Source organism: Labeo rohita, chromosome 21 (assembly GCF_022985175.1).
Source record: "Labeo rohita strain BAU-BD-2019 chromosome 21, IGBB_LRoh.1.0, whole genome shotgun sequence".
NCBI classification, from domain to species: domain Eukaryota; kingdom Metazoa; phylum Chordata; class Actinopteri; order Cypriniformes; family Cyprinidae; genus Labeo; species Labeo rohita.
Window position 1 is genome coordinate 30,026,841 of NC_066889.1, and position 20,947 is coordinate 30,047,787.

Sequence of the window (20,947 nt, forward strand, 5' to 3'; positions counted from 1 at the left end):
TTATATTAATAATAATAATAATAATAATAATAATAATAATAGTAATTTGTATTAATATTTATACATTTATTTTCAATCAAACCTTTAACTGAAAATTTTTACAAATATATTGATTTTCATACTGTTAGTTTATTTACTTTTTAAAAATGTATAAAACAATTGTAATATGTATAATTATCAAACCTTTAACTGAAAAATTAAAAAAATATATATTTATTTTCATATTTAAATTAAAAAAAAAAAAAAACATTGTTAGCTCATTTACTTGTTTAAAATGTATAAAACAATTGTAATATTTATAATTATTATTATTATTATTATTATTATTACCTTTTTTAAATTATTTTAATTATTGTTAAATATATTTATTTTCATATTTTAGTTATTTTTTTAATCTATAAAACAATTGTAATATTTATTATTAAATAGTATTATTTTTTTATTTATATTTTTTATCAAACCTTTAACTGAAAAAAATTAAAAATATTGTTTTTTTTTATTTAAGTTTACTTTTTAAAATGTATAAAACAATTGTAATATTTATTATTAGTAGTATTATTATTAATGCATTTTATTATTATTTATATATTTATTTTTTATCAAATTTCAAATATCAAATCAATTTAAATCAATTTCAATTTTTTTTTTTCATGTTGTTCTTTGCACAGATGGATGTCTTTGGGCATCGCATCAGATTGTTTTTCTACATTTTGCCCCATGCAGTGTTTCATTTTTCACATCCCTAATCTTTAACTGGAACACCAGCCAATGGATGTGATTTCAAACTTGTAAACCATCGTGATCCAGTTGGTTAGAGCTGGTAGACCATTTACTGTATTGTGAGAAAGCAGTTTGACCACTGTAAGCTGCTGTCTTTTTTTCCCGAGTTCATGTGAAATTCTCTTATCTGCATTCCTGCTCTATCAGTGCCGATTAGCTGAACTTTTATTTTCATGCCGTGTGTGGATTCTCAGTCCCGTTGTTGTTGTGTAACCACGAGCGCACAGACGAAGGAAGGTCACCGAGCGACGGCGTCTGCTGTCTCCTAGCAACGGAATCGGGGAGTGTTTGGAATTTGTCCAGGAGTGACTTTAATCACGGCATTCCAATGGAATGAGTCACGTCGTCCTGGCAACGGGAGCTGCTGTCATAGCCGGAGCAGCGGCCGCTGAATGAGACAATGATTGGCCGGCCGCCAGTCGGATGCGTTATTTCCAGGAGGTGTTTTTCGGTGTCGACGGGTTCATAATTTCAGGCTTTAGCTTGTCAGATTTACACCTGCAGGCATTTTTTATTGACTGACTGACAGTGACTGTGCTTCAGATCCGCTGTAGACAGCATTTGTGTGAATCATCAACAACTTGCATGCTTACTAAATTTTACTAGGAAAGCAGCTCAAGAAGTTGATCGAAAATAGTTCGCTTTAATGTTGAGTTTTTACTGACGAGAGTTGCACACAAACACAAGCTGCTCTGGAAGAAAGACTCTGATCTTTAACCCTGAAGGCAGTTCATTAGACGGAAACGCTCAAGGTCTGAAGGTCAAAGACCGACACACATTCCACCACCTTTTTTTCTCTGGCAACACCTGGCTAATCCATCACAGATATGCTTTATTTAAGCTCCTTAATTTCCTTTTGATTTTTTATTTTTTTTTTCACTTTATATTTTGTTTTATATTAATATTTTATATTTTTTTTTATATATTTTATCATCTTTGTCTCCCCAGCATTACTTGACCAGTCAAAAAAGGTGTATTTAATTTGTTTTATTTTTCATTTTATTTTATCATCTTTGTGTCCCCAGTACCACCTGACCAATCAGCAATCAAGTATATTATGTTATTTTTTGTTTTATATTATTATTTTATATATGTTTTATATTTTATCACTTTTGTCTCCCAATGATAAGGTGTATTTCATTTATTTTATTTTATTTTATTTTATTTTATATTTTAATTTAAGTTTATTTTGTTTTATATTATTATTTTATAACATAAACATTTAATAATTTATAAATGTATTTTATTTTATTTTTGGGTTTTATATTCAGATTTTATATTTATTTTATATTTTATCGTCTTTGTGTCCCCAGCACCACCTGACCAGTCAAAGATATGGTGTATTTTAATTTTATTTAAAAAAAAAAAAAAAAAATGTTTTAATTTGTATTTTGTTTTATATTATTATTTTATATATATTTCATATTTTATCATCTTTATCTTCCAGCACTACCTGACTGATCAGGGATATTTTATAAAATTTTATTTTATTTTTTAATTTCATATTTTAATATTTCTGTTTTTTATTTTTAATTATTTTTTTAATATTATTATTTTATAATACAAATATACAATAATACACAAATGTATTTTATTTTATATTTTTTGCTTTATTTTATTACTCTTTTTCTTTCTTTCTTTTTTTCTTTCTTCTATTACAGTCAGATCAGGTTTTGCAAGTTGAAAAGTCCCCTACATGTACAAGAACAGTTGGTTATTGAGCATCTGAATGCATTTATCAGTGTTTGGTTGGTAATAATAAACCAGGTTTCTTTTATCTTCAAGCCTGTTTGACCTGACGCTGAGATTATTGTATATTACACCACCTTTATGAGGAATTGTGTGGGACTGGGGTGTATTTTGTAATCGTGAGCCCTTCACCTCTTAAAACTTTACTGAGCGATATTTAAAACAGCCGCACCCAAACACACACACACAGATACACGCCCTGCAGGAGAAGGTGTGTGTGTGTGTGTGTGTCTGGCTGACGGCCTGCTTGAGTTGAACACCCCACCCGCACACGCCCTGTTCCTAGCATGCCTTTCACCCACATGCCACAGGACGCTGTCACACAGAACTTTGTACGTGTTTTCATCTGTTGAACGCATGATGTAACACACGCTTCAGGACTGATATTTGCAATTTCAGGGTGACTGAAGCAGTGAGAATGAAGGAAACAATGCACATTCCCCCCCTAAAATAAAGTAAAGAAGGCTATTTTTAGGACCATTATCATTTTTTGCACTGTGACATTTTTAGGACAATTACAGACCAGTTTGACAGGACGTGTCAAATCGCTTTTTCCTCTCTTTTAATAACCAGTAGGCTTTAGTCTGTCACACTCATGAACATGAATTGCTGCAGCAGGGGGAGGGGCTTCCTCATTCTAGACAGCATTTGATTGGACGGAAATCTATCTATCTAATCTATCTGTCTGTCTAACAAAAATTAGTGACTAACCTAGACATGTTTTAGCATTTAGCATGCTTTTAACATGTCAAAAATGCTAGCGACATGTTTAGAAACAATCTAAAACATGTTAGACCATGCTAACAATGTGTTAAACATAACAACAAGCTAAAACATGTTAACAGTGTGCTAAATCATGCTAAGTAAAAACATGCTAGCAACAAGATGAAACATATTAGCAATATGTTAAAACTATGCTAATTGTTACCAGCATCACAAAAAAATGTTTTAAGATGTCAAAACATGCTAGCAAGATGTTAGCGACTTCTAAAAACCAGCTGAAAACATGTTAGCAACATGTTAAGACTTCTACAAACATGCTAGCAACAGGTTAGATCATGTTAGCAATATGTTAAAACTATGCTAATTGTTACTGGCATAATAAAATATTTTTTTAACATGTCAAACATGTTAGCAACATGTTTTCATCATCTATAAACAAGCTAAAACATGCTTGCTAGATAAAACATGTTAGCAATATGTTAAAACTTGCTTATAATGTGTTAAAACATGATAACAACAAGCTAAAACATACTAGCAGCATGCTACAACATGTTAACAGTGTGCTAAATCATGCTAACTATGTTAAAACATGCTAGCAACAAGATAAAACATGTTAGCAATATGTTAAAACTATGCTAATTGTTATCGGCATAATAAAATATGGTATTAAGATGTCAAAACATGCTGGCAAAATGTTAGCGACTTCTAAAAACCAGCTGAAAACATGTTAGCAACATGTTAAGACTTCTAGAAACATGCTATCAGTATGTTAGATCATGGTAACACTGTATTAAAACATGTTAGCAATGTTAAATTGTGCTAACTGTAAGCTGAAACATGCTAGTAATATGTTAAAAGCATTCTAATTGTTACCAACACGATGTCATGCTTTTAAGATGTAAAAACTTGCCAGAAACATGTAAAAAACAGCTGAAAACATGTCAGCAGCATGTTAAAACATTAAAAACATCCTAGCAACATGTTATACCATGTAAACAATGTGTTAAAACAAGTTAGTAATGTTAAATCATGCTAACTATGTGAAAACATGCTAGCAGTATGTTAAAAGCTTGCTAATTGTTACCAACATAATAAAATATGGTTTTAAGATCTCATGCTAAGAACATGCTAGCAACTTGTAAAAACCAACTGATAACATGTTAGCAGCATGTTAAAATGGTAACAATATCTAGAAACATGCTAGCAACCTTTTAAAACATGCTATAAACATGATAACAACGTAAAATCATGCTAACAAAATGTTAAAACATGCAGCAACACTTTTGACAACATTTTCAAGCTACTGAAAAAATCAAACAATCTGATTATATTAATATTAATTTTCTTTGTAAACAAAAAAAACAAAACAAAAAAAAAAAAAAGCATGCATTTCTTGGTCATTGTTTGTGTTTTCCTTTTAAAATTGCTTCTGGTTTCTGTCTGTCCTGTAAACTGTGTCCATGACTGGGTAAATTTACTCTGCCATTCACATTACAGTGAAACAGTGTTGAACTTTATCATTGACTTTAGTTTATTATTCTGGTTACACTTTACAATACAGTTTAAATGGTTTGCATTGGTTAGGCATGAACTAGCTATGAGAAGTGTAGTTTTACAGCATTTGTTTACTTTTGTTAATGTTGGATATGAAAAATGTTAATGTTCACAGGAGTATTATTTTAGTAAAATAAATCTGATTTTATTTTAATTTTTGTTAAAGTTTAATTTAGTGTGTTTTTATATTTTATATATATATAATTATTTATTTATTTTTTTATTCTTTTTCTTATTTTAGTGCATCACATTAAACTAAGTGAAAATGGGTAATATTAATATGGGAACTAGCTGAATAAAAACAAGTTAAAAAAATAAATATGTGTGAATAAAAATATAAAATATGCATATTATATAATAATAAACTATATATAATAAAATTAAAATTTCATTTAACAATTTTATTTTAGGTATTTTTTTTAATTGTTTAAATTTTATTTAAAAATTCTAAATAATTTGCACACTAAAGATTACAGCAAATTTTACATTTTTATTTTAATTAAAATTAAGGGTTTTTTTGTAGTTTATATTTTTGTAATTTTGTACATTTTTATGCATTTTGTTATTTTATTTTTATTTCTTTATTTCTTTCTCTTTATTTTTTCGTTTTTCTTATTTTAGTGCATCACATTAAAATAAGTGAAAATGAGAAATATTAATTTGGGAACTAGCTGAATAAAAACCAGTTTAAAAAATAAATAAATATAAATAAAAATATATAATATGTATATTATATAATAATACAAAATAAATATAAATTTCTTTTTAAAATTCCATTTAACATCTATTTTGTTTCAGGGTTTTTTTTTATTGTTTACATTTTATTTAACTATAATAACACTGGTTCACAGTGTATTAACTAATGTCAACAGATCTTTAAAAAAAAGATGTTACCATTCTTCTTTCTACTGCGTATGAATTAATGTCTGATGAGTAGTAAAGTGAGTTTACTGTCAAATGTCTGTTTTGTGTTGCTTAAGTGTCAGCTGAGTTTCGTTCTCTGTTTTTAAAGTTAGTCTGTTGTTATTCTAATGAGTTTGTCCTCATTTGCATAGCAAGATGAACATGTGAAAAGAGCTAATCAAGTGACAATTCATCAGATACCACTAAAGTCTTTCACATGCCCATTCACACACTCTCTACTGTGTGATCAATCAAGCAGAGAAACACACACATATACAGGACGTCCCATTGTGGGGGTTTACACACAGCAACCAACCTAAACACTGCTGCCATGCAAAAACACTAAAGATTAACCGCCGTTTAATGTCATTCGGGCTCTCGCCGCATCTGCGTGTAAGTACAGTAAGTCAGTTTCCTGTCTTATGAATGTGCTGCAATAATTCGAAGATTTGTTTGTACACTTTCCCATTATTCTCTTCATTATATCAGTGTTTGTTGCTCCACTTTGCATTATGTCAGATATCCGCTGGATTATTGTGGATTTTGAGGATTTTTTTATGCAATAAGCAGACTGATGGTGGTGATGTCAGCGCCGCTTCTCTGCTTTCCCACAGTGCACTGGGATCGGTCGTGGCGTGTCCCCGTCTTGCAAATAAATGAGCTTGTTTTGATTTTATAATCCGGTTTAATTCTGAAATCATGAGTCAAGAAAGAGGTATAAGAAATCACGCATGATATCAGGACTTGGTCATTTATTGTGCCGATTAATATTTGTGAAAGCATGCAAATTGGTTTATTTACCGTTGGAATGTGTATTGTATCGTGAGAAACAGATGCATGCAAAAATGTCACATGCACAATATAAACTGCAGCTACAGAAATAGTAGTATGAGAGGGTAAAGGGAACATGCTGATATGCTTTGACTCTTATTTAGAGGCGTTTGTAAAATTCAAAATAATTTGCACACTAAAAAGATTTTTTTTTCTTCTTTATTTTAATTAAAATTAAGATTTGTTTGGTTCCTTTTTTTGTTGTACATTTTTATGCATTTTATTTTTAGTTCTTTTTCTTTATCTCATTTGTTCTTTATTTTCAAGTATCTTTTCTTTCATTTATTTATTTTTAAAATGTATTTTCTTATTTCTTATCTTTTTTCTGTTTCTTTAATGCATTTTTTTTGTTTGTTTTTTTTTTCCTTTCCTTTTACCTTGCACACTAAAGATTAAAGTGCACCAAATTTGTTTTATTTTTTATTTTTATTTAAATTTAATTTTTTTTCTTTTTTTGTAATTTATATTTGTAATTTTGTGCATTTTTATGCATTTTACTTTTATTTTTATTTTATTTCTTTATTTCTTCCTGTTTATTTGTTCTTTATTTTATTTTATTTTTTTTATTTCATTTTCCTTATTTTCAAGTATCTGTTCTTTCAATTATTTATTTTAAATCTATTTTAATCTTATTTCTTTTAATGTATTTTTTTTTTCCATTTACCTTGCACACTAAAAAGATTAAAGTGCACCAAACATACATTTACATTTGCATTTTATTTGTTTTTCTTTTTTCTTGTTCTTTTTTAATTTAAATTTTTGTCATTTTGTACATTTTATGCATACTTTATTTCTTCCTATTTATTTTATCATTCTCATTTATTTTTAATAGATTTTATTTATTTTTGTAACTTATTTTCTTAATTTTTTATTTTCTTTTTCTTTAATGTATTTTTTTCTTATTTATTTTTAAAATTTATTTTCTTATTTTTTTGTCTTATTTTTATTAGTTTTTTCCTTTTTCTTTAGTTTTTTTAATTTAATGTTTATTTCCCAGAATATATCTGATATCTGAAATGTTTAACATGCATCAGTGTTTTTCTAAATGTCATGCATTGATGATTCGTGTACGTCTTGTTTGAGAGGATGTGCTCCTCGTGTGTTTGAATGTGAAAGTGTTCAGATGGAGACGTGTTGTGATTGTAGGAGCAGATCAGACAGATTGAAGTCTTCTGTCTGTGTTTTTCCCATCTGGGATTGAAAATCTCCCAGCAGCTCTTGAGGTCCAGCGCCGTCTGAGTCCATTAGTCATCTTTGTGTGTTACAGTGACACTTCGTCACTTTGAGATCATCATTTATATGATTGTGTGTGTTTGTGTGTTTCAGCAGTGTGTTTCTGAAGAGGACAGAGAGACTGTAAGGAGACTTGAGAAACTAGAGTAACGGCAGAACGAGAAACAGCACGTGAGCCGACAGTGAGTACAAACACAGACTTTCACTAAAAAATCTCGAACAAACATTACAATGCTGGACAGATCAACAGTATGTGTTTTACATTCAAAATGAATGTTGAAGTGAACATGTACTTTAGTTTCATGACTACTTGAATGTACGTGAATTGATGATGATGTAATGATATAATGTTTGTTAACGAGACACGCATACATGACTTGCATTGCACAATGCGTTACATGTAATTAGAATAATTATCCAAACATCAAAGACAGATATTAAATAGTGCATCAGGGCGCCTGTGTCCAGACGTTGAAGTGACAAATCAGACTGATCCCAGCATGCTTTGCTGCAGAGCAATCAGACATCGTGTGTGTGTGTGTGTGTGTTTCTCTGATCTTTGTGTAAACACACATCATGTGCTTCTTTCTTTCTCTTGCTGTTTTCTTTCTTTTAATTTAACTGATTTTTTTTTACATTTTTTCTTTGTTTCAGTTTTGGTCTTTCTTAAATTTAATTTAACTAAAATTAATTTAGTTCATTTAATTTTAACTTTTCTTACTTTTAATTAATTTTTTACATCTTTCTTTCTTTCCTTCTTTTCATTTTACTCTTTCTTTATTGTTTCATACTTTTTTCTTTCTTCTTTTTCAGTTTAGCTCTTACATTTTTCTTACGTTAATTTGATTGAATTTAATTTAATTTAAATATTTCTTACTTTTAATTATGTTTGGTCTTTTTTGTTCTTTCTTTTTTGTTTGTTTAATTTAATATTTAATTTAATTTTAAGTTTTTTTTTTATTTCTTTTTAATTTAATTAATTAATTATTTATTTATTTTATTTCAGTTTTTCTTTAATTTTGAAAGCAATTTTCTTTATTTCTTTTTAGATTTAGAATTTTTTTTTTTTTTTTTTTTTTTATTTTTCTATTTCAATCTTTTTATTTTAATTTTGTATTATTTTTATTAATTATTTTATTCCAGTTTTTTATTTTTCTTTATTTTTTTAAATCTTTTTCTTAAAGCAATTTTTATTTTTTAGTCTATTTTATATTTTCATTTCTCTTTCTTTGTTTTTCTTTCTCTCAGAATATGTCTCTTTCTCCCTCTCATTCCTCTGTAATCCCTCATTCCAGCATCTGTTACATTAGAATTAACTCTTTAGGCGGAGGCTGATTTGCATATTAACCCCGTCAGTGGTCTTTGTTGTCCTGATGACACGAGTGTTAAGCGTCTGTCGGTGAATTCCCGATCCTCTTCTCCAGTCTCAGAATCAAGTCTTAGCACATCTCCATATTCCTGGATGTCTCCTGTAAGGCGTGTCTTCCTCCTTTTTCCGGTAAATTTGCTGTTGTTGGAGAAACATCTCGCTCACCAGGTCGGGTCTCTTTGTGACGTCGCGTTGGGTTTGGCTGTTTTGTTCCCATATAATGATTTATTGCACCGACTTGCATTTAAAAACCGAAATTAGTCTTGTCCGTCTTTCAGAACCCACTCAAGTTGATGCTTGTCTCCTGGAGTTCACACCAGTCCAACAGCTTGTGAAACAAACGGCTGCTTTCCCTGGAAGAATCAAACCCGCATTCCATGTAATTCCATGTGTTGTGGTCTTTATGATTCTGTGCCTTTATTGAGTAACAAAGTGCTTTAATCCGAACTGACAGCGTGTTTTTGTACGCTCAATTCTTTGCATTGTTCCTGACAACGAAATTCAAATAGTAACTAAACCAGTAAAATCAGCTACAATAAAAACAAACATTTCATATTCAAACAAAACTTGTAAAAAGACTTTTTAAAAACATTTCTTTCTTTCTTTCTTTCTTTTTATTTTATTTTAATTAATTGCATGGAGCTGTTCGTCTGGTTTTGCAGACTCTTCCCACATTTAACTTCCTGATCCTCTTTCCCTCTTCTGTGTTCCTGAAATTCTTTGCATGTGTTTGTGCGTTCACCCAATGTTTTTTATTTCCGTGTTTATTTCTGTCCTGTTTGTCTTTGTCCCTGGAAGGAAACAATCGTCAGATCTCACCTCATAAATTATCGCCGATGTGATTGGAAAGGGCCGATCCGTTCGCACCTGTTTCAGACGGAGCCGCTCACGTCTCATTATCCAGCCTCATCTGTCGCTCACGCCGAGTCTGATTGGTCGAGAGAAACTCGGCGTGAAATCAGGACTGTTCAGCTTTAATTCGCAGCGGTTAACTCAATCATAACTAGTAGTACTGCTGATGAACACCCTATCAAACTAAAACTACTCAAAATACCTTTAGTAACTGCATATCAACAACCTAAAAACACTTGTCACGATAGCAACAGCCTAAAACACTCAAAACACCCGAACAACTGCATTTCAACAGCCTAAAAACACTTGTCACCATAGCAACAACCCTAAAACACTCAGAACACCCGAACAACTGCATTTCAACAGCCTAAAAACACTTGTCACCATAGCAACCATCCTAAAACACTCAGAACACCCGAACAACTGCATAGCAACAAACTAAAACAATCAGAACAACCTAGCAACTGCATAGCAACAGCCTAAAACATTCAAAACACCCTAACAACTGCATTTCAACAGCCTAAAAACACTTGTCACCATAGCAACAGCCTAAAACACTCAAAACACCCAAGCAAATGCATAGCGACAGCCTAAAAACACTTGTCACCATAGAAACAACCCTAAAACACTCTGAACACCCGAATAACTGCATAGCAACAGACTAAAACAATCAGAACAACCTAGCAACTGCATAGCAACAGCCTAAAACATTCAAAACACCCTAACTGCATTTCAACAGCCTAAAAACACTTGTCACCATAGCAACAGCCTAAAACACTCAAAACACCCAAGCAAATGCATAGCAACAGCCTAAAAACACTTCTCACCATAGCAACAACCTAAAACACTCAGAACACCCTAACAACTGCATAGCAACAGCCTAAAACACCTGTCACCATAGCAACAACCCTAAAACACTCAGAACACCCGAACAACTGCATAGCAACAAACTAAAACAATCAGAACAACCTAGCAACTGCATAGCAACAGCCTAAAAACAATTGTCACCATAGCAACAACCTAAAACACTCAGAACACCCGAACAACTGCATAGCAACAGCCGAAAAACACTTGTCACCATAGCAACTGCATAGCAACAGCCTAAAAACACTTGCCACCATAGCAACAACCTAAAACTCTTGGAACACCCTAACAATTGCATAGCAACAGCCTAAAACACTTTTCACCATAGCAACAACCTAAAACACTCTAAACACTCTAATGATTACATGGCACCGAAATAAAAGAATCAAACACCCTAGAAACTGCATAGCAACAACCTAAAAACACTTAAACACCCTTAGCAACAGCATAAAAACTCACCAGCATCACAATAGCAACACCGTAAAACACTCAAAACACCCTAAACAACTGCATAGCAACAAATTAAAACAATCAGAACACCCTAACAACTGCACAGCAATGCCTAAAACACTCAGAACACCTTAACAACTGCATAGCAACAAACTAAAAACACTTGCATCACCATAGCAACAACTTAAACAGTAATAATACCACATAGCATCAAACTAAAAGTCAAAACACCTTAGCAACTGCATAGCAACAGCCTAAACACTCGGAACACCCTAGAAACAGCATAGCAACTGTTTAAAACAATCAGAGAATAATGAAAACTGCACAGATGGTGTAAAATGCACACAACACCTTGTGTGCAACTGCATAGCAACAACGTAAAACTGTCACAACTGCATGACAACAGCCCAAAACACTCAGAACACCTTAGCAACTGCATAGCAATGGCCTAAAAGTCTCTTAGAAAGGAAAAGTAAATATTCCCATGGTTCTTCACAAGGACCAAAAACACAGTTGTGACGTCTGTGTGTGTGTGTGTGTGTGCGCGTCTCTCTTGACCTTCTGGTCCCCGTGGGTGTCTCTCGGCTCCGGTCGAGTCTGTTGTCGTTCTGAGAGCTGTATTTGCTGAGGTCAGTCGAACTGTCTGAGAACTGATGACTGTGTGGAGTCATCAAGGGGGAAAAACTAAAAGCTTCATCACATTTAGTCAGATGACTGCAAAATATTGAGATGCTGGATTACAGGTTATACACACAACTTGACCTTCTCCTGTAATTCTGCTGTGTAGAATCTGCATGTGTAGCATGTGAGCGATGGCATCTGCTTCTCATGTGTGTAGTATGTGTTTGTGAGCACTGAGCTTTGACACATGATGGTCACTTCATAGAGCTTTACTGCATCTCCCTCTAGTGGAGAAACCACACATTTCAGGCAGGATTTGTCACTGTGTCTTTTGAGTAATGATAGATATTCAGTGTACTATATGGTGTCTAAACTTTATGCTTGATTCATGAAAATTATGTCACAATGGTGTGTTTTCTTTGTTGGTTTTTGGGGTGAATTTTGCCCCATTACAATTGTTCTATAAGAAATAAAGATAAAATAAAATAACATATAACAGTATAACAAAGACTAAAGATTAAATTTTACAATTAACTTAAAAATTAAAATTAATTCAAAAGAAAAAAGTAAAATAAGTAATATTGAATTAAATGTGAAATTTAAGATAATTAAAATATTTTTTATAACGTGCATTAAATTTCATTGCATGATATTTAATTAGATAATTGCAACTACATAATTATAAATAAATTAAATATTGCATGTGTATAAGCAATTTAAATATGAAAATTAAATGTCATTATTTATAATTATAATAAATATCTTTCATTCAACTTAAAAAATGCAACACAATGATCATGAATAAAGATATCTTTATAAGTGACACAAATAATGATTTATGAATAAGCTGAATAAATCATCCTCACATCTGAGAAAATGTGACATTGAATGCTTTTAAAGCATGTCAAATCTGACCAAAGTCTTATTTAACATCTGTGTTTCACAGGCAATAACAGGAGGCTGTGACGCTCGGATCTGAAGAAATCTTGCATTGTGAGAGTGTAAAGACGGGAGCAGGCCCTGATTGAGCTCACTAGGACGAAACTAAACCAACCGCGTAACAAACTGACCAACGGGATGCCAGGAATGAGTGCACAGGAAACCAGCACGGTAAATACAAACACACTCGTAAAAATGGTTATTAGAAAATAAACATGTTACACAGTTAAAAAATTCACTCTAGTCTTGCACTTCAAAAACATTGCATGATTGCACCAGTATTATTATGCTTTTGCTGTATAATATTTTGAATTAGGTTTTTATTTTCATTTCAATTTTCTTAATAGTTATTTATGTTTTTGATTATTTTTAAATAGAATATTTTATTATTTTTTTTTTTTTTCAGTTATCATTTACTTTATTTTTAGTAATGAAAATGCATTTATGGTTTTGGTTTTATAGTTAATTAACTAGAATACCAATTTGCATGACAAGAAATGAATTTGAATATTACGTATTATAATAAATTTATAGTTTATTGAATATGAATATATATGCAAGTATAAAATAATATATTAAAATTTATATTTTCGATTGAAAATCAGGATTTTGAGTGTAGTTAAGGTCAGCTTATTTCCACTGAATGACGGTGGTGGTATTTTTACCCGTTAAACACACACACGTATGTCGTCTGCTGCAGGTGTGTGTGTGTGTGTGTGTGTGGTTTGATGTGTCCAGATGTTGGTGATGTGAATGTGGATGTTTTGGCGCATCTGTCCGCTCACCTGCAGCTCTTCTCCTCTGTCACGCCTCGTGTTTTTCTCCTTCAGCATGTGTTGTCATTCGGTGCTTTTGCTTTTGCACACATTCTGTTGTTTCGCTCTTTTCTCCAGAGATTTTCTGATGTCGTCTTTTGATGTTGGATGAACATTACTGGCTTTTATTGCTGATGAATTAGATTTGTTAAGTCTGGGTGTGTAATAATAACACATAATCATAATAATAATAATAATAATAATAAAAGAGAATGTTTTAGAGACGTATTGAAGGTAAGCTTGTTTTAACATGCAGACGGCAGTGTGTAAAAGCACCTTTTTTGTAGTGTAAAATCTTTTTTTATTGTTTTTATTAATATTTTGGTAACAGTTTAACTAACATGAACTAATAATGAACAGTAGTTTATTTATTTATTTATTTATTTATTTTTTACAGCATTTATTGACCTTTTTTAAATTTAGTTCACAATGCATTAATTACAAATAATACAAATACTATACAAATAATTTTATTGAGATGAACTAAAATTATAATAATAATAATAATAATAATAATTAATTAATAATATAATATAAGTATTGTTTGGTTTTTAATTTTATTTTAAGTAATTTATTAATTTTGTTGTTTGTTATATTTATTTTTTAATTTTATTTTATTCAGTTAAAGTTTACTTTATTTCAAGTAAAAAGTTTTTTATAGGTCAATTTTAAATGCTTTTTTTTTTTTTCTATTTTTTCTTTAATTTTTTTTTCATCATAAAGTTAAATAAAATAGCCTTGGCAACTAGATGTTTTTTATATTTTATGTGAAAATACTTATATAAATAATACTGCATATCATATATCATAAAGGCGTGTCAAAAGTGTGTAAAATCAGTGTTCAATTACTTATGATGAATGAATACATTACTACTAGTGTGTGTAAGTCAGTCATATAGTTATCCAGGTTTCGCTCTGACCTTTGACCTTGTTTTAGTGTGGAAGTGTATAATTGTAGTTGTATGTTGTGAATGGAAGAGCACAGACTCAGTGAGTGTGATTTTAAGCAGGAAACTGGGTCAGAGCGCATCCTCGATTCAGCACCATATGTTACTCCACCACACCCTGAGGGACACACACACACAGACACACACACACACACCTTTCACTCATTCTTAGGTGAATCTCATGAATCACAAGAAATTGTGTTTGCATAAAGAACATAAAGCATATTTCAGGACCGTTATGATCATTTTGCATCATGAAATTTTTTTGATGTTACGAAAATGTTGAAATCTCCAGTTCTCATTATTGTCATGCACAAAAAAAATCCCATTCTCATTACTGAAATGTCCAAACATCAGCTCACAATGCATATAACATTGCATGCACATTGCATTTGTAATGGTCTTAATTTAATTAATTAAATTTGTATTAAATTCTGCGTTTTCTTTAAAAAAAAAAAAAAAAAAATTTATATATAATTCTGTGGTGAAATGTAATCCAGTCATGTTCTTCTTTAGACTTTAAAAATTAGGTGTAATTTTTGTTTTTAATTAATATGATTTTTTTTTTACATTAAAATATATAGTTTCTTATTTCTTATTTGTATTCTGTTAAATATATAACAGTGTAAAAAATTAGATAAATCTTTTTTTTTTTTTTAATTAGGGGAAATTTAGTTTAATTGTTATGAAAATACCATTTACCCTTTTGTTTGTTTGTTTGTTTTTTGTTTTTAGTCATAAAATAAACATAAAATATTATCTTATTTATATATATAATAAATTTATTTATTTATTTTTTATTTATAGTTTGTAAACATATACTTTTTTTCTTTTTTTAAAAAAATTGTGGTTAAATGTATAACATAAAAATGTTAGAAATTCCTTAGAAATATCATCAAAATAATGAGAATTAGGCAGAGATTTTAAATTTTGATGAAAATGCTTTAAGTCCTACAATGGGCATCCTTTTCTTAATGCAACATCTATTATTTTTGTTTATTTTTTTGGTGTAAAACATGACCTGCGCTTGATGAGATTCTCTCGTATATCGCTATTAAACTCCCGTCTCTCAGTCGTGTGTGAATGAGGCAGATGTCTTGTGATTGAGGAACTGATGGAATGACGAGCAGCCGGTAAATCCGTCCCGTCTGGAGCGCCGCGACCCTCTCTCACGCCCCCGTGACCCCGCTTCATTTGCATACTAATCCCCGCCCTCGAATGCCATCGTCGGGGTGCCGCGGCGACCTGCTGTTGCCACAGCAACAGGCTCGGCGATCGCCGTGGCTTTAGGGATTTCGGGGAGTTTATTTGTCGCATCTTCATAATGTAATCATCTCTGTCATATTCATAAATGCCAGGCTGTCACAGGCTTATATGATGTCATTTATTTCAATTTACTGCTCCGAAACGCAGACGCAGCCTCGTCCCGCGGGACGCTCCGCAGAATCAGATCAGATTTGGTGGAAATTAATCACATTAAATCGTAGATTAAGCGATAATCCCCTCCGAGCTCTTAAATACTGTAAGTGATTGGCATTGTCGCTGACCTGTTACCCAGAGATCAGCTCTTCTGAAGTACCACAGTAAAGATGATGGTAATACCTTGGTGTTGTGCAATTTCACAATATATATTAGCCCAAAAACTCTCATGATTTTATGAGTTATTTTAGTGTCACTGGGATGCTGTTATTTATTTATTTATTTATTTATTTTTAGATATATGTGTAATTTTTTTTTATTATTATTATTTCAGTTTTAGTTTATTTTAGTATATTAAGCTAAACTAAATGAAAAAGAGAAATGTTGCCTTGATAACTAGTTGAAATATAGGCATTAAGTATTTTGAGATACTGTTGTCATTTTCATTAATATTTGAATTTGTTTTTGTTTTCATTTATAATTTTTTTTTATATATATATTTTCTGTTTTAATTTTAATTTTACATTTCTAGAAAATTTGTTAATAGTTTTTGTCATTTTTATTCAATTTAAATATGTCTGGATGATAAATAAAATATAAAATAAAATATTTAGTATCACTGAGATACTACTGTAGTTTTTTTTTTTATTTTATATATATATATATATATATATATATATATATATATATATTTTATTTTTATATTTTCTGTTTTAATTTTACATTTTTAATAAACTTGTTTATAGTTTTTGTCATTTTTATTCAATTTAAATATATCTGGATAATAAATAAAACAAAATAAAATATTTAGTGTAATTGAGATACTACTGTAGGTTTTATTTTTTTTATTTTTATTTTTATTTTTATTTCCTATTTTAATTTTACATTTTTATTAAAATTGTTAATAGGTTTTGTCATTTATTTGTTTTAAATATGTCTGGATAATAAATAAAATAAAATATCTATTGTCATTGAGATACTACTGTAGGTTTTATTATTTGTTTTTATTTTAATATTTTCTGTTTTAATTTATTTTTTTTTTAGTAAAATTGTTTATAGTTTTTGTAATTTTTATTAGTTTTAAATGTCTAGATAATACAATAAAATAAAATATTTAGTGTCACTGAGAAACTACTGTAGTTTTTTTATTTCCTGTTTTGATTTTAATTTTAATTTTAAATTTTTAGTAAAATTGTTAATAGTTTTTGTCATTTTTATTAATTTTAAATAGGTCTGGATAATAAATAAAAAATAAAATAAAATATTTAAAGTAAAATATTTAGTGTCATGGAGATACTACTGTAGGCTTTATTATTGTTTTATTTTAATATTTCATATTTTAATTTAAATTTTTTAGTAAAAGTGTTTATAGTTTTTGTCATTTTTTTTTTATTAATTTTAAATATGTCTGGATAATATAATACAACAAAATAAAATATTTAGGTTTATAATATATATACCTATAGGTTTTGTTAATTATCACTTCAGTTTCTAATGCTACTGAACTCAAATTAATCGCATTAAATCATAGATTAAGCGATAATCCCCTCAGAGTAACCCGGGGGAGCCGGCTGCCTCGCCACCCAGAGATCAGTGCAGCGTCCCTGGGGAAGAGCGCTGGGCGAGTCCCTGGATTAGGCCTCAAAATCAGCCCCGGACCCTCATTTCCATAATTACGCTTTATTAATTGATCTATTGGTTGATTGTAATTCAAGAGGGTTTTGCGTGTGTGAGAGCATGTGTACGTGTTTACTGACGGCCATCTGTTTGGGATTTTTGTATTTTAAGAAGGGGAATATATTGGATTGTAAAAGAGTATCAGAGCTTATATAATGTGAATTCATAGCCTCTCGTCATCCCTGATCCCTTTAAGCTCACAGTAACATGTCATGATGCAATTGCATTTGTTCGGTCCAGTGGAATATCAACTCGATTTCCACATGAGCAGATCTGAATCTGTCCAGAATTACGGACAATTAGTAGAAACTGAGGCTGAAACTGCCAAAGTATATGAATTTCTAGTTAATAAATTAAGATGCATGTTAATGTTTTCATGCAAACACAGAATGAGTCTCTAATACTAGTGTGCTTTTATTTTCATACTCAGAAGTATGGAAAGAATGAATCAGTGATTCATTAGAGCGACTCATTTTCGGTCGTTAATTTTTATATTTTCTTTATTCATTTTAATTTTACGCTTTTAGTAAATTTGTTTGTAGTTTTTTGTCATTTTCATTCATTTTAAATATATCTGGATAATAAATAAAATAAAAATATTTATTGTCATTGAAATACTGTAGGTTTTATTACTATTTTAAAAATTGTTTTTATTTTTATATTTTCTGTTTTAATTTTATTTAACATTTTTAGTAAATTTGTTTATAGTTTTTGAAAATTTTATTAATTTTAAATATGTCTGGATAATAAATAAAATAAAAATATTTAGTGTAATTGAGATACTATTGTAGGTTTTAATTTTTTAAATTAGTTTTTATTTTTATATTTTGTGTTTTCATTTTATTTTACATTTTGAGTAAAAATTTTTTATAGTTTTTGAAATTTTTATTAATTTTAAATATGTCTGGATAATAAATAAAATAAAAATATTTAGTGTAATTGAGATACTTTTGTAGGTTTTATTAATTAAAAAAAAAATATATATTTTTTTATATTTTCTGTCTAAATTTTAATTTTGCATTTTTAGTGAATTTGTTTATAGTTTTTGTCATTTTCATTCATTTCAAATATGTCTGGATAATAAATAAAATAAAAATATTTAGTGTAATTGAGATACTACTGTAGGTTTTATAATTTTATTTTATTTTTTTTAAATTTTGTTTTTATTTTTTATGTTTTCTATCTTAAATTTAATTTTACATTTTAGTAAATTTGTTTTTTGTCATTTTCATTCATTTTAAATATATCTGGATAGTAAATAAAATAAAAATATTTAGTGTAATTGAGATACTACTGTAGGTTTTATTCATTTTTTAAAATTTGTTTTTATTTTTATATTTCTATTTTAATTTTAGCAAATTTGTTTATAGTTTCTGTCATTTTTATTAATTTTAAATATGTCTGGATAATAAATAAAAGAAAATTATTTAGTGTAACTACTTCTGCAGGATTTAATAATTTTTTTATTTATATTTATTTGTTATTATAAAAGTATGAAAAGAATGAATCCGTGATTCATTCGAGCGACTCATTTGTTTGTTATATTTCCATCTGGGTGAAACGGCGCTTGTGTGTTTTGTAATGCATCATTTCTGGCGTAACATGCACACGTTTGATGGGTGTTTTATGTATTTTCCCTCATGAAATATCACCGTTGCACAACTCTAGTGGGTGAAACGGTGATCATTTCTTGAGAAAAGCAGATGCAGTCTAGTGTGTGTTGAATCAGAGTGATGTATTTCTAGGCAAAAGAGAGGAAAGACACGCCGCGCGTCTCGAAACACAATGCAGACGCTTCGAAACGATCGCCCAAAGCGAAGAGCCTCACGCTGGATGACGAGGACTGGAACTGGACGTCCGGTAAGAAGACGCCGCTGATCGGCGGCTCCAATCTGACGCGCTCGGGAAGCGTTAAAGATCTCATATTCCGGTTCGACGGGTCGACGCCGACGCCACCGCCGCGCCTCGGGTCGCTAAAGATCAAACGGCAGGAAGTGAGCGCACAGGATTCTGGGAAAATGAAACACGAAAGCAGAGACAGGGGGAATAATCAGAATCCGGTCTCTAGCGAACCATCGGAAGCAAAAACGCAAGAAACGTCTGAGCAGAAACGGCACTCAGAAAAGAAGAGCGATGAGAAACACGGCAGCAAAGAGCAAAAGTGTCAGCGCAGTAAAGACAAGCCGCACGCTTCTCATCCCGCTGCGGTAAGTGGGCGACACGCTCTCGTTATCGGACCCGACCGATCGACTGTCCGTCACTGTCCCTGTCCCGTCGGCCGCGCTGCTTCACTGTGAATCTGTCTGCAATCAGCCAATCACAGCCTTTGATTTCAGACGCACGCTTGATCGATCTGCTCACACTAACCAATCCAACACACCTGTGTCCGTGTCTCCGAGCGTTTTGTCCGTGCATGAGCAGTGTTATTTTACTATCGCTGAGATATTATTTTTTATATCGTTTACAGTATTATTTTGCATGGGCTTTTATTGTTATATTTACATTTTTATTTTCGTATTTTTATTTTTTTATTTTTATTTATGTTTAAATTTATTTGAAACATTTCAGGAATTTTGTTGTGCTTTGTTGTCATTGTTATTATTATTATTATTATTATTATTATTTCCATATAGTTTTTATTAATTTCGATATCAGCTTTAGTTATTTTAGTACATCAAGTTAAGCTAAATGAAAATTAAATGTTGCCTTGGCAAGTAGCTGAAGTTATTAAAGAAATTATTTTTTAAAATTTATTTGTATTTATTTTGTTGTATTATTTTATTGAAGTTAACATTATTTATTTATTCTTACTTTTTGTAGTTATATTTGTTTTATTTGGCTGTTATTGTGTTTTTTTGGCTATTATTATTATTATTATTATTATAACTATATAGTTTTTATTCATATGATATCAGCTCATTTAATTATTTGTTGTTTTTTGTAGTTATATTTGTTTTATTACTTTTATTTCTATTTTTATTTTCATTTTGAATGCAAAATTTTAGTAATTTTGTTGTTTTTTGTCATTATCATTTATTATTTTTATTATTATTATTATTATTAATATTATTTTTTCCATATAGTTTCTATTAATTTTGATATCAGCTTTAGTTATTTTAGTAAGTTAAGCTAAGTTACATTTTTTATTCATTATTTTATTAAGATTAAATTTATTTATTTATTTGTAGTTTTTGTGTAGTTGTACTTGTTTTATTAATTTT

General features: G+C 30.1%; 2 protein-coding genes across 6 annotated transcripts in view; one reads left to right on the plus strand and one right to left on the minus strand.

Moving 5' to 3' along the window:
- LOC127152320 (vitelline membrane outer layer protein 1-like) overlaps positions 1-20,947 on the minus strand; it is a 232,385-nt gene that overhangs the window by 120,241 nt on the left and 91,197 nt on the right. The window lies entirely within an intron of this gene.
- Positions 1-20,947, plus strand: part of LOC127152305 (cingulin-like protein 1) — a 42,409-nt gene that overhangs the window by 9,863 nt on the left and 11,599 nt on the right. For 2 of the 4 annotated variants that reach the window (XM_051092890.1, XM_051092892.1), the window contains exons 2-4: positions 7,867-7,955; positions 12,876-13,039; positions 19,472-19,933. In XM_051092890.1, coding sequence (XP_050948847.1) covers positions 13,007-13,039; positions 19,472-19,933 — 495 coding nt within the window. In that variant the 5' untranslated portion in view covers positions 7,867-7,955; positions 12,876-13,006. The remainder of the gene's footprint in view (positions 1-7,866; positions 7,956-12,875; positions 13,040-19,471; positions 19,934-20,947) is intronic. The other 2 variants (XM_051092891.1, XM_051092893.1) reach the window with 2 other exon arrangements.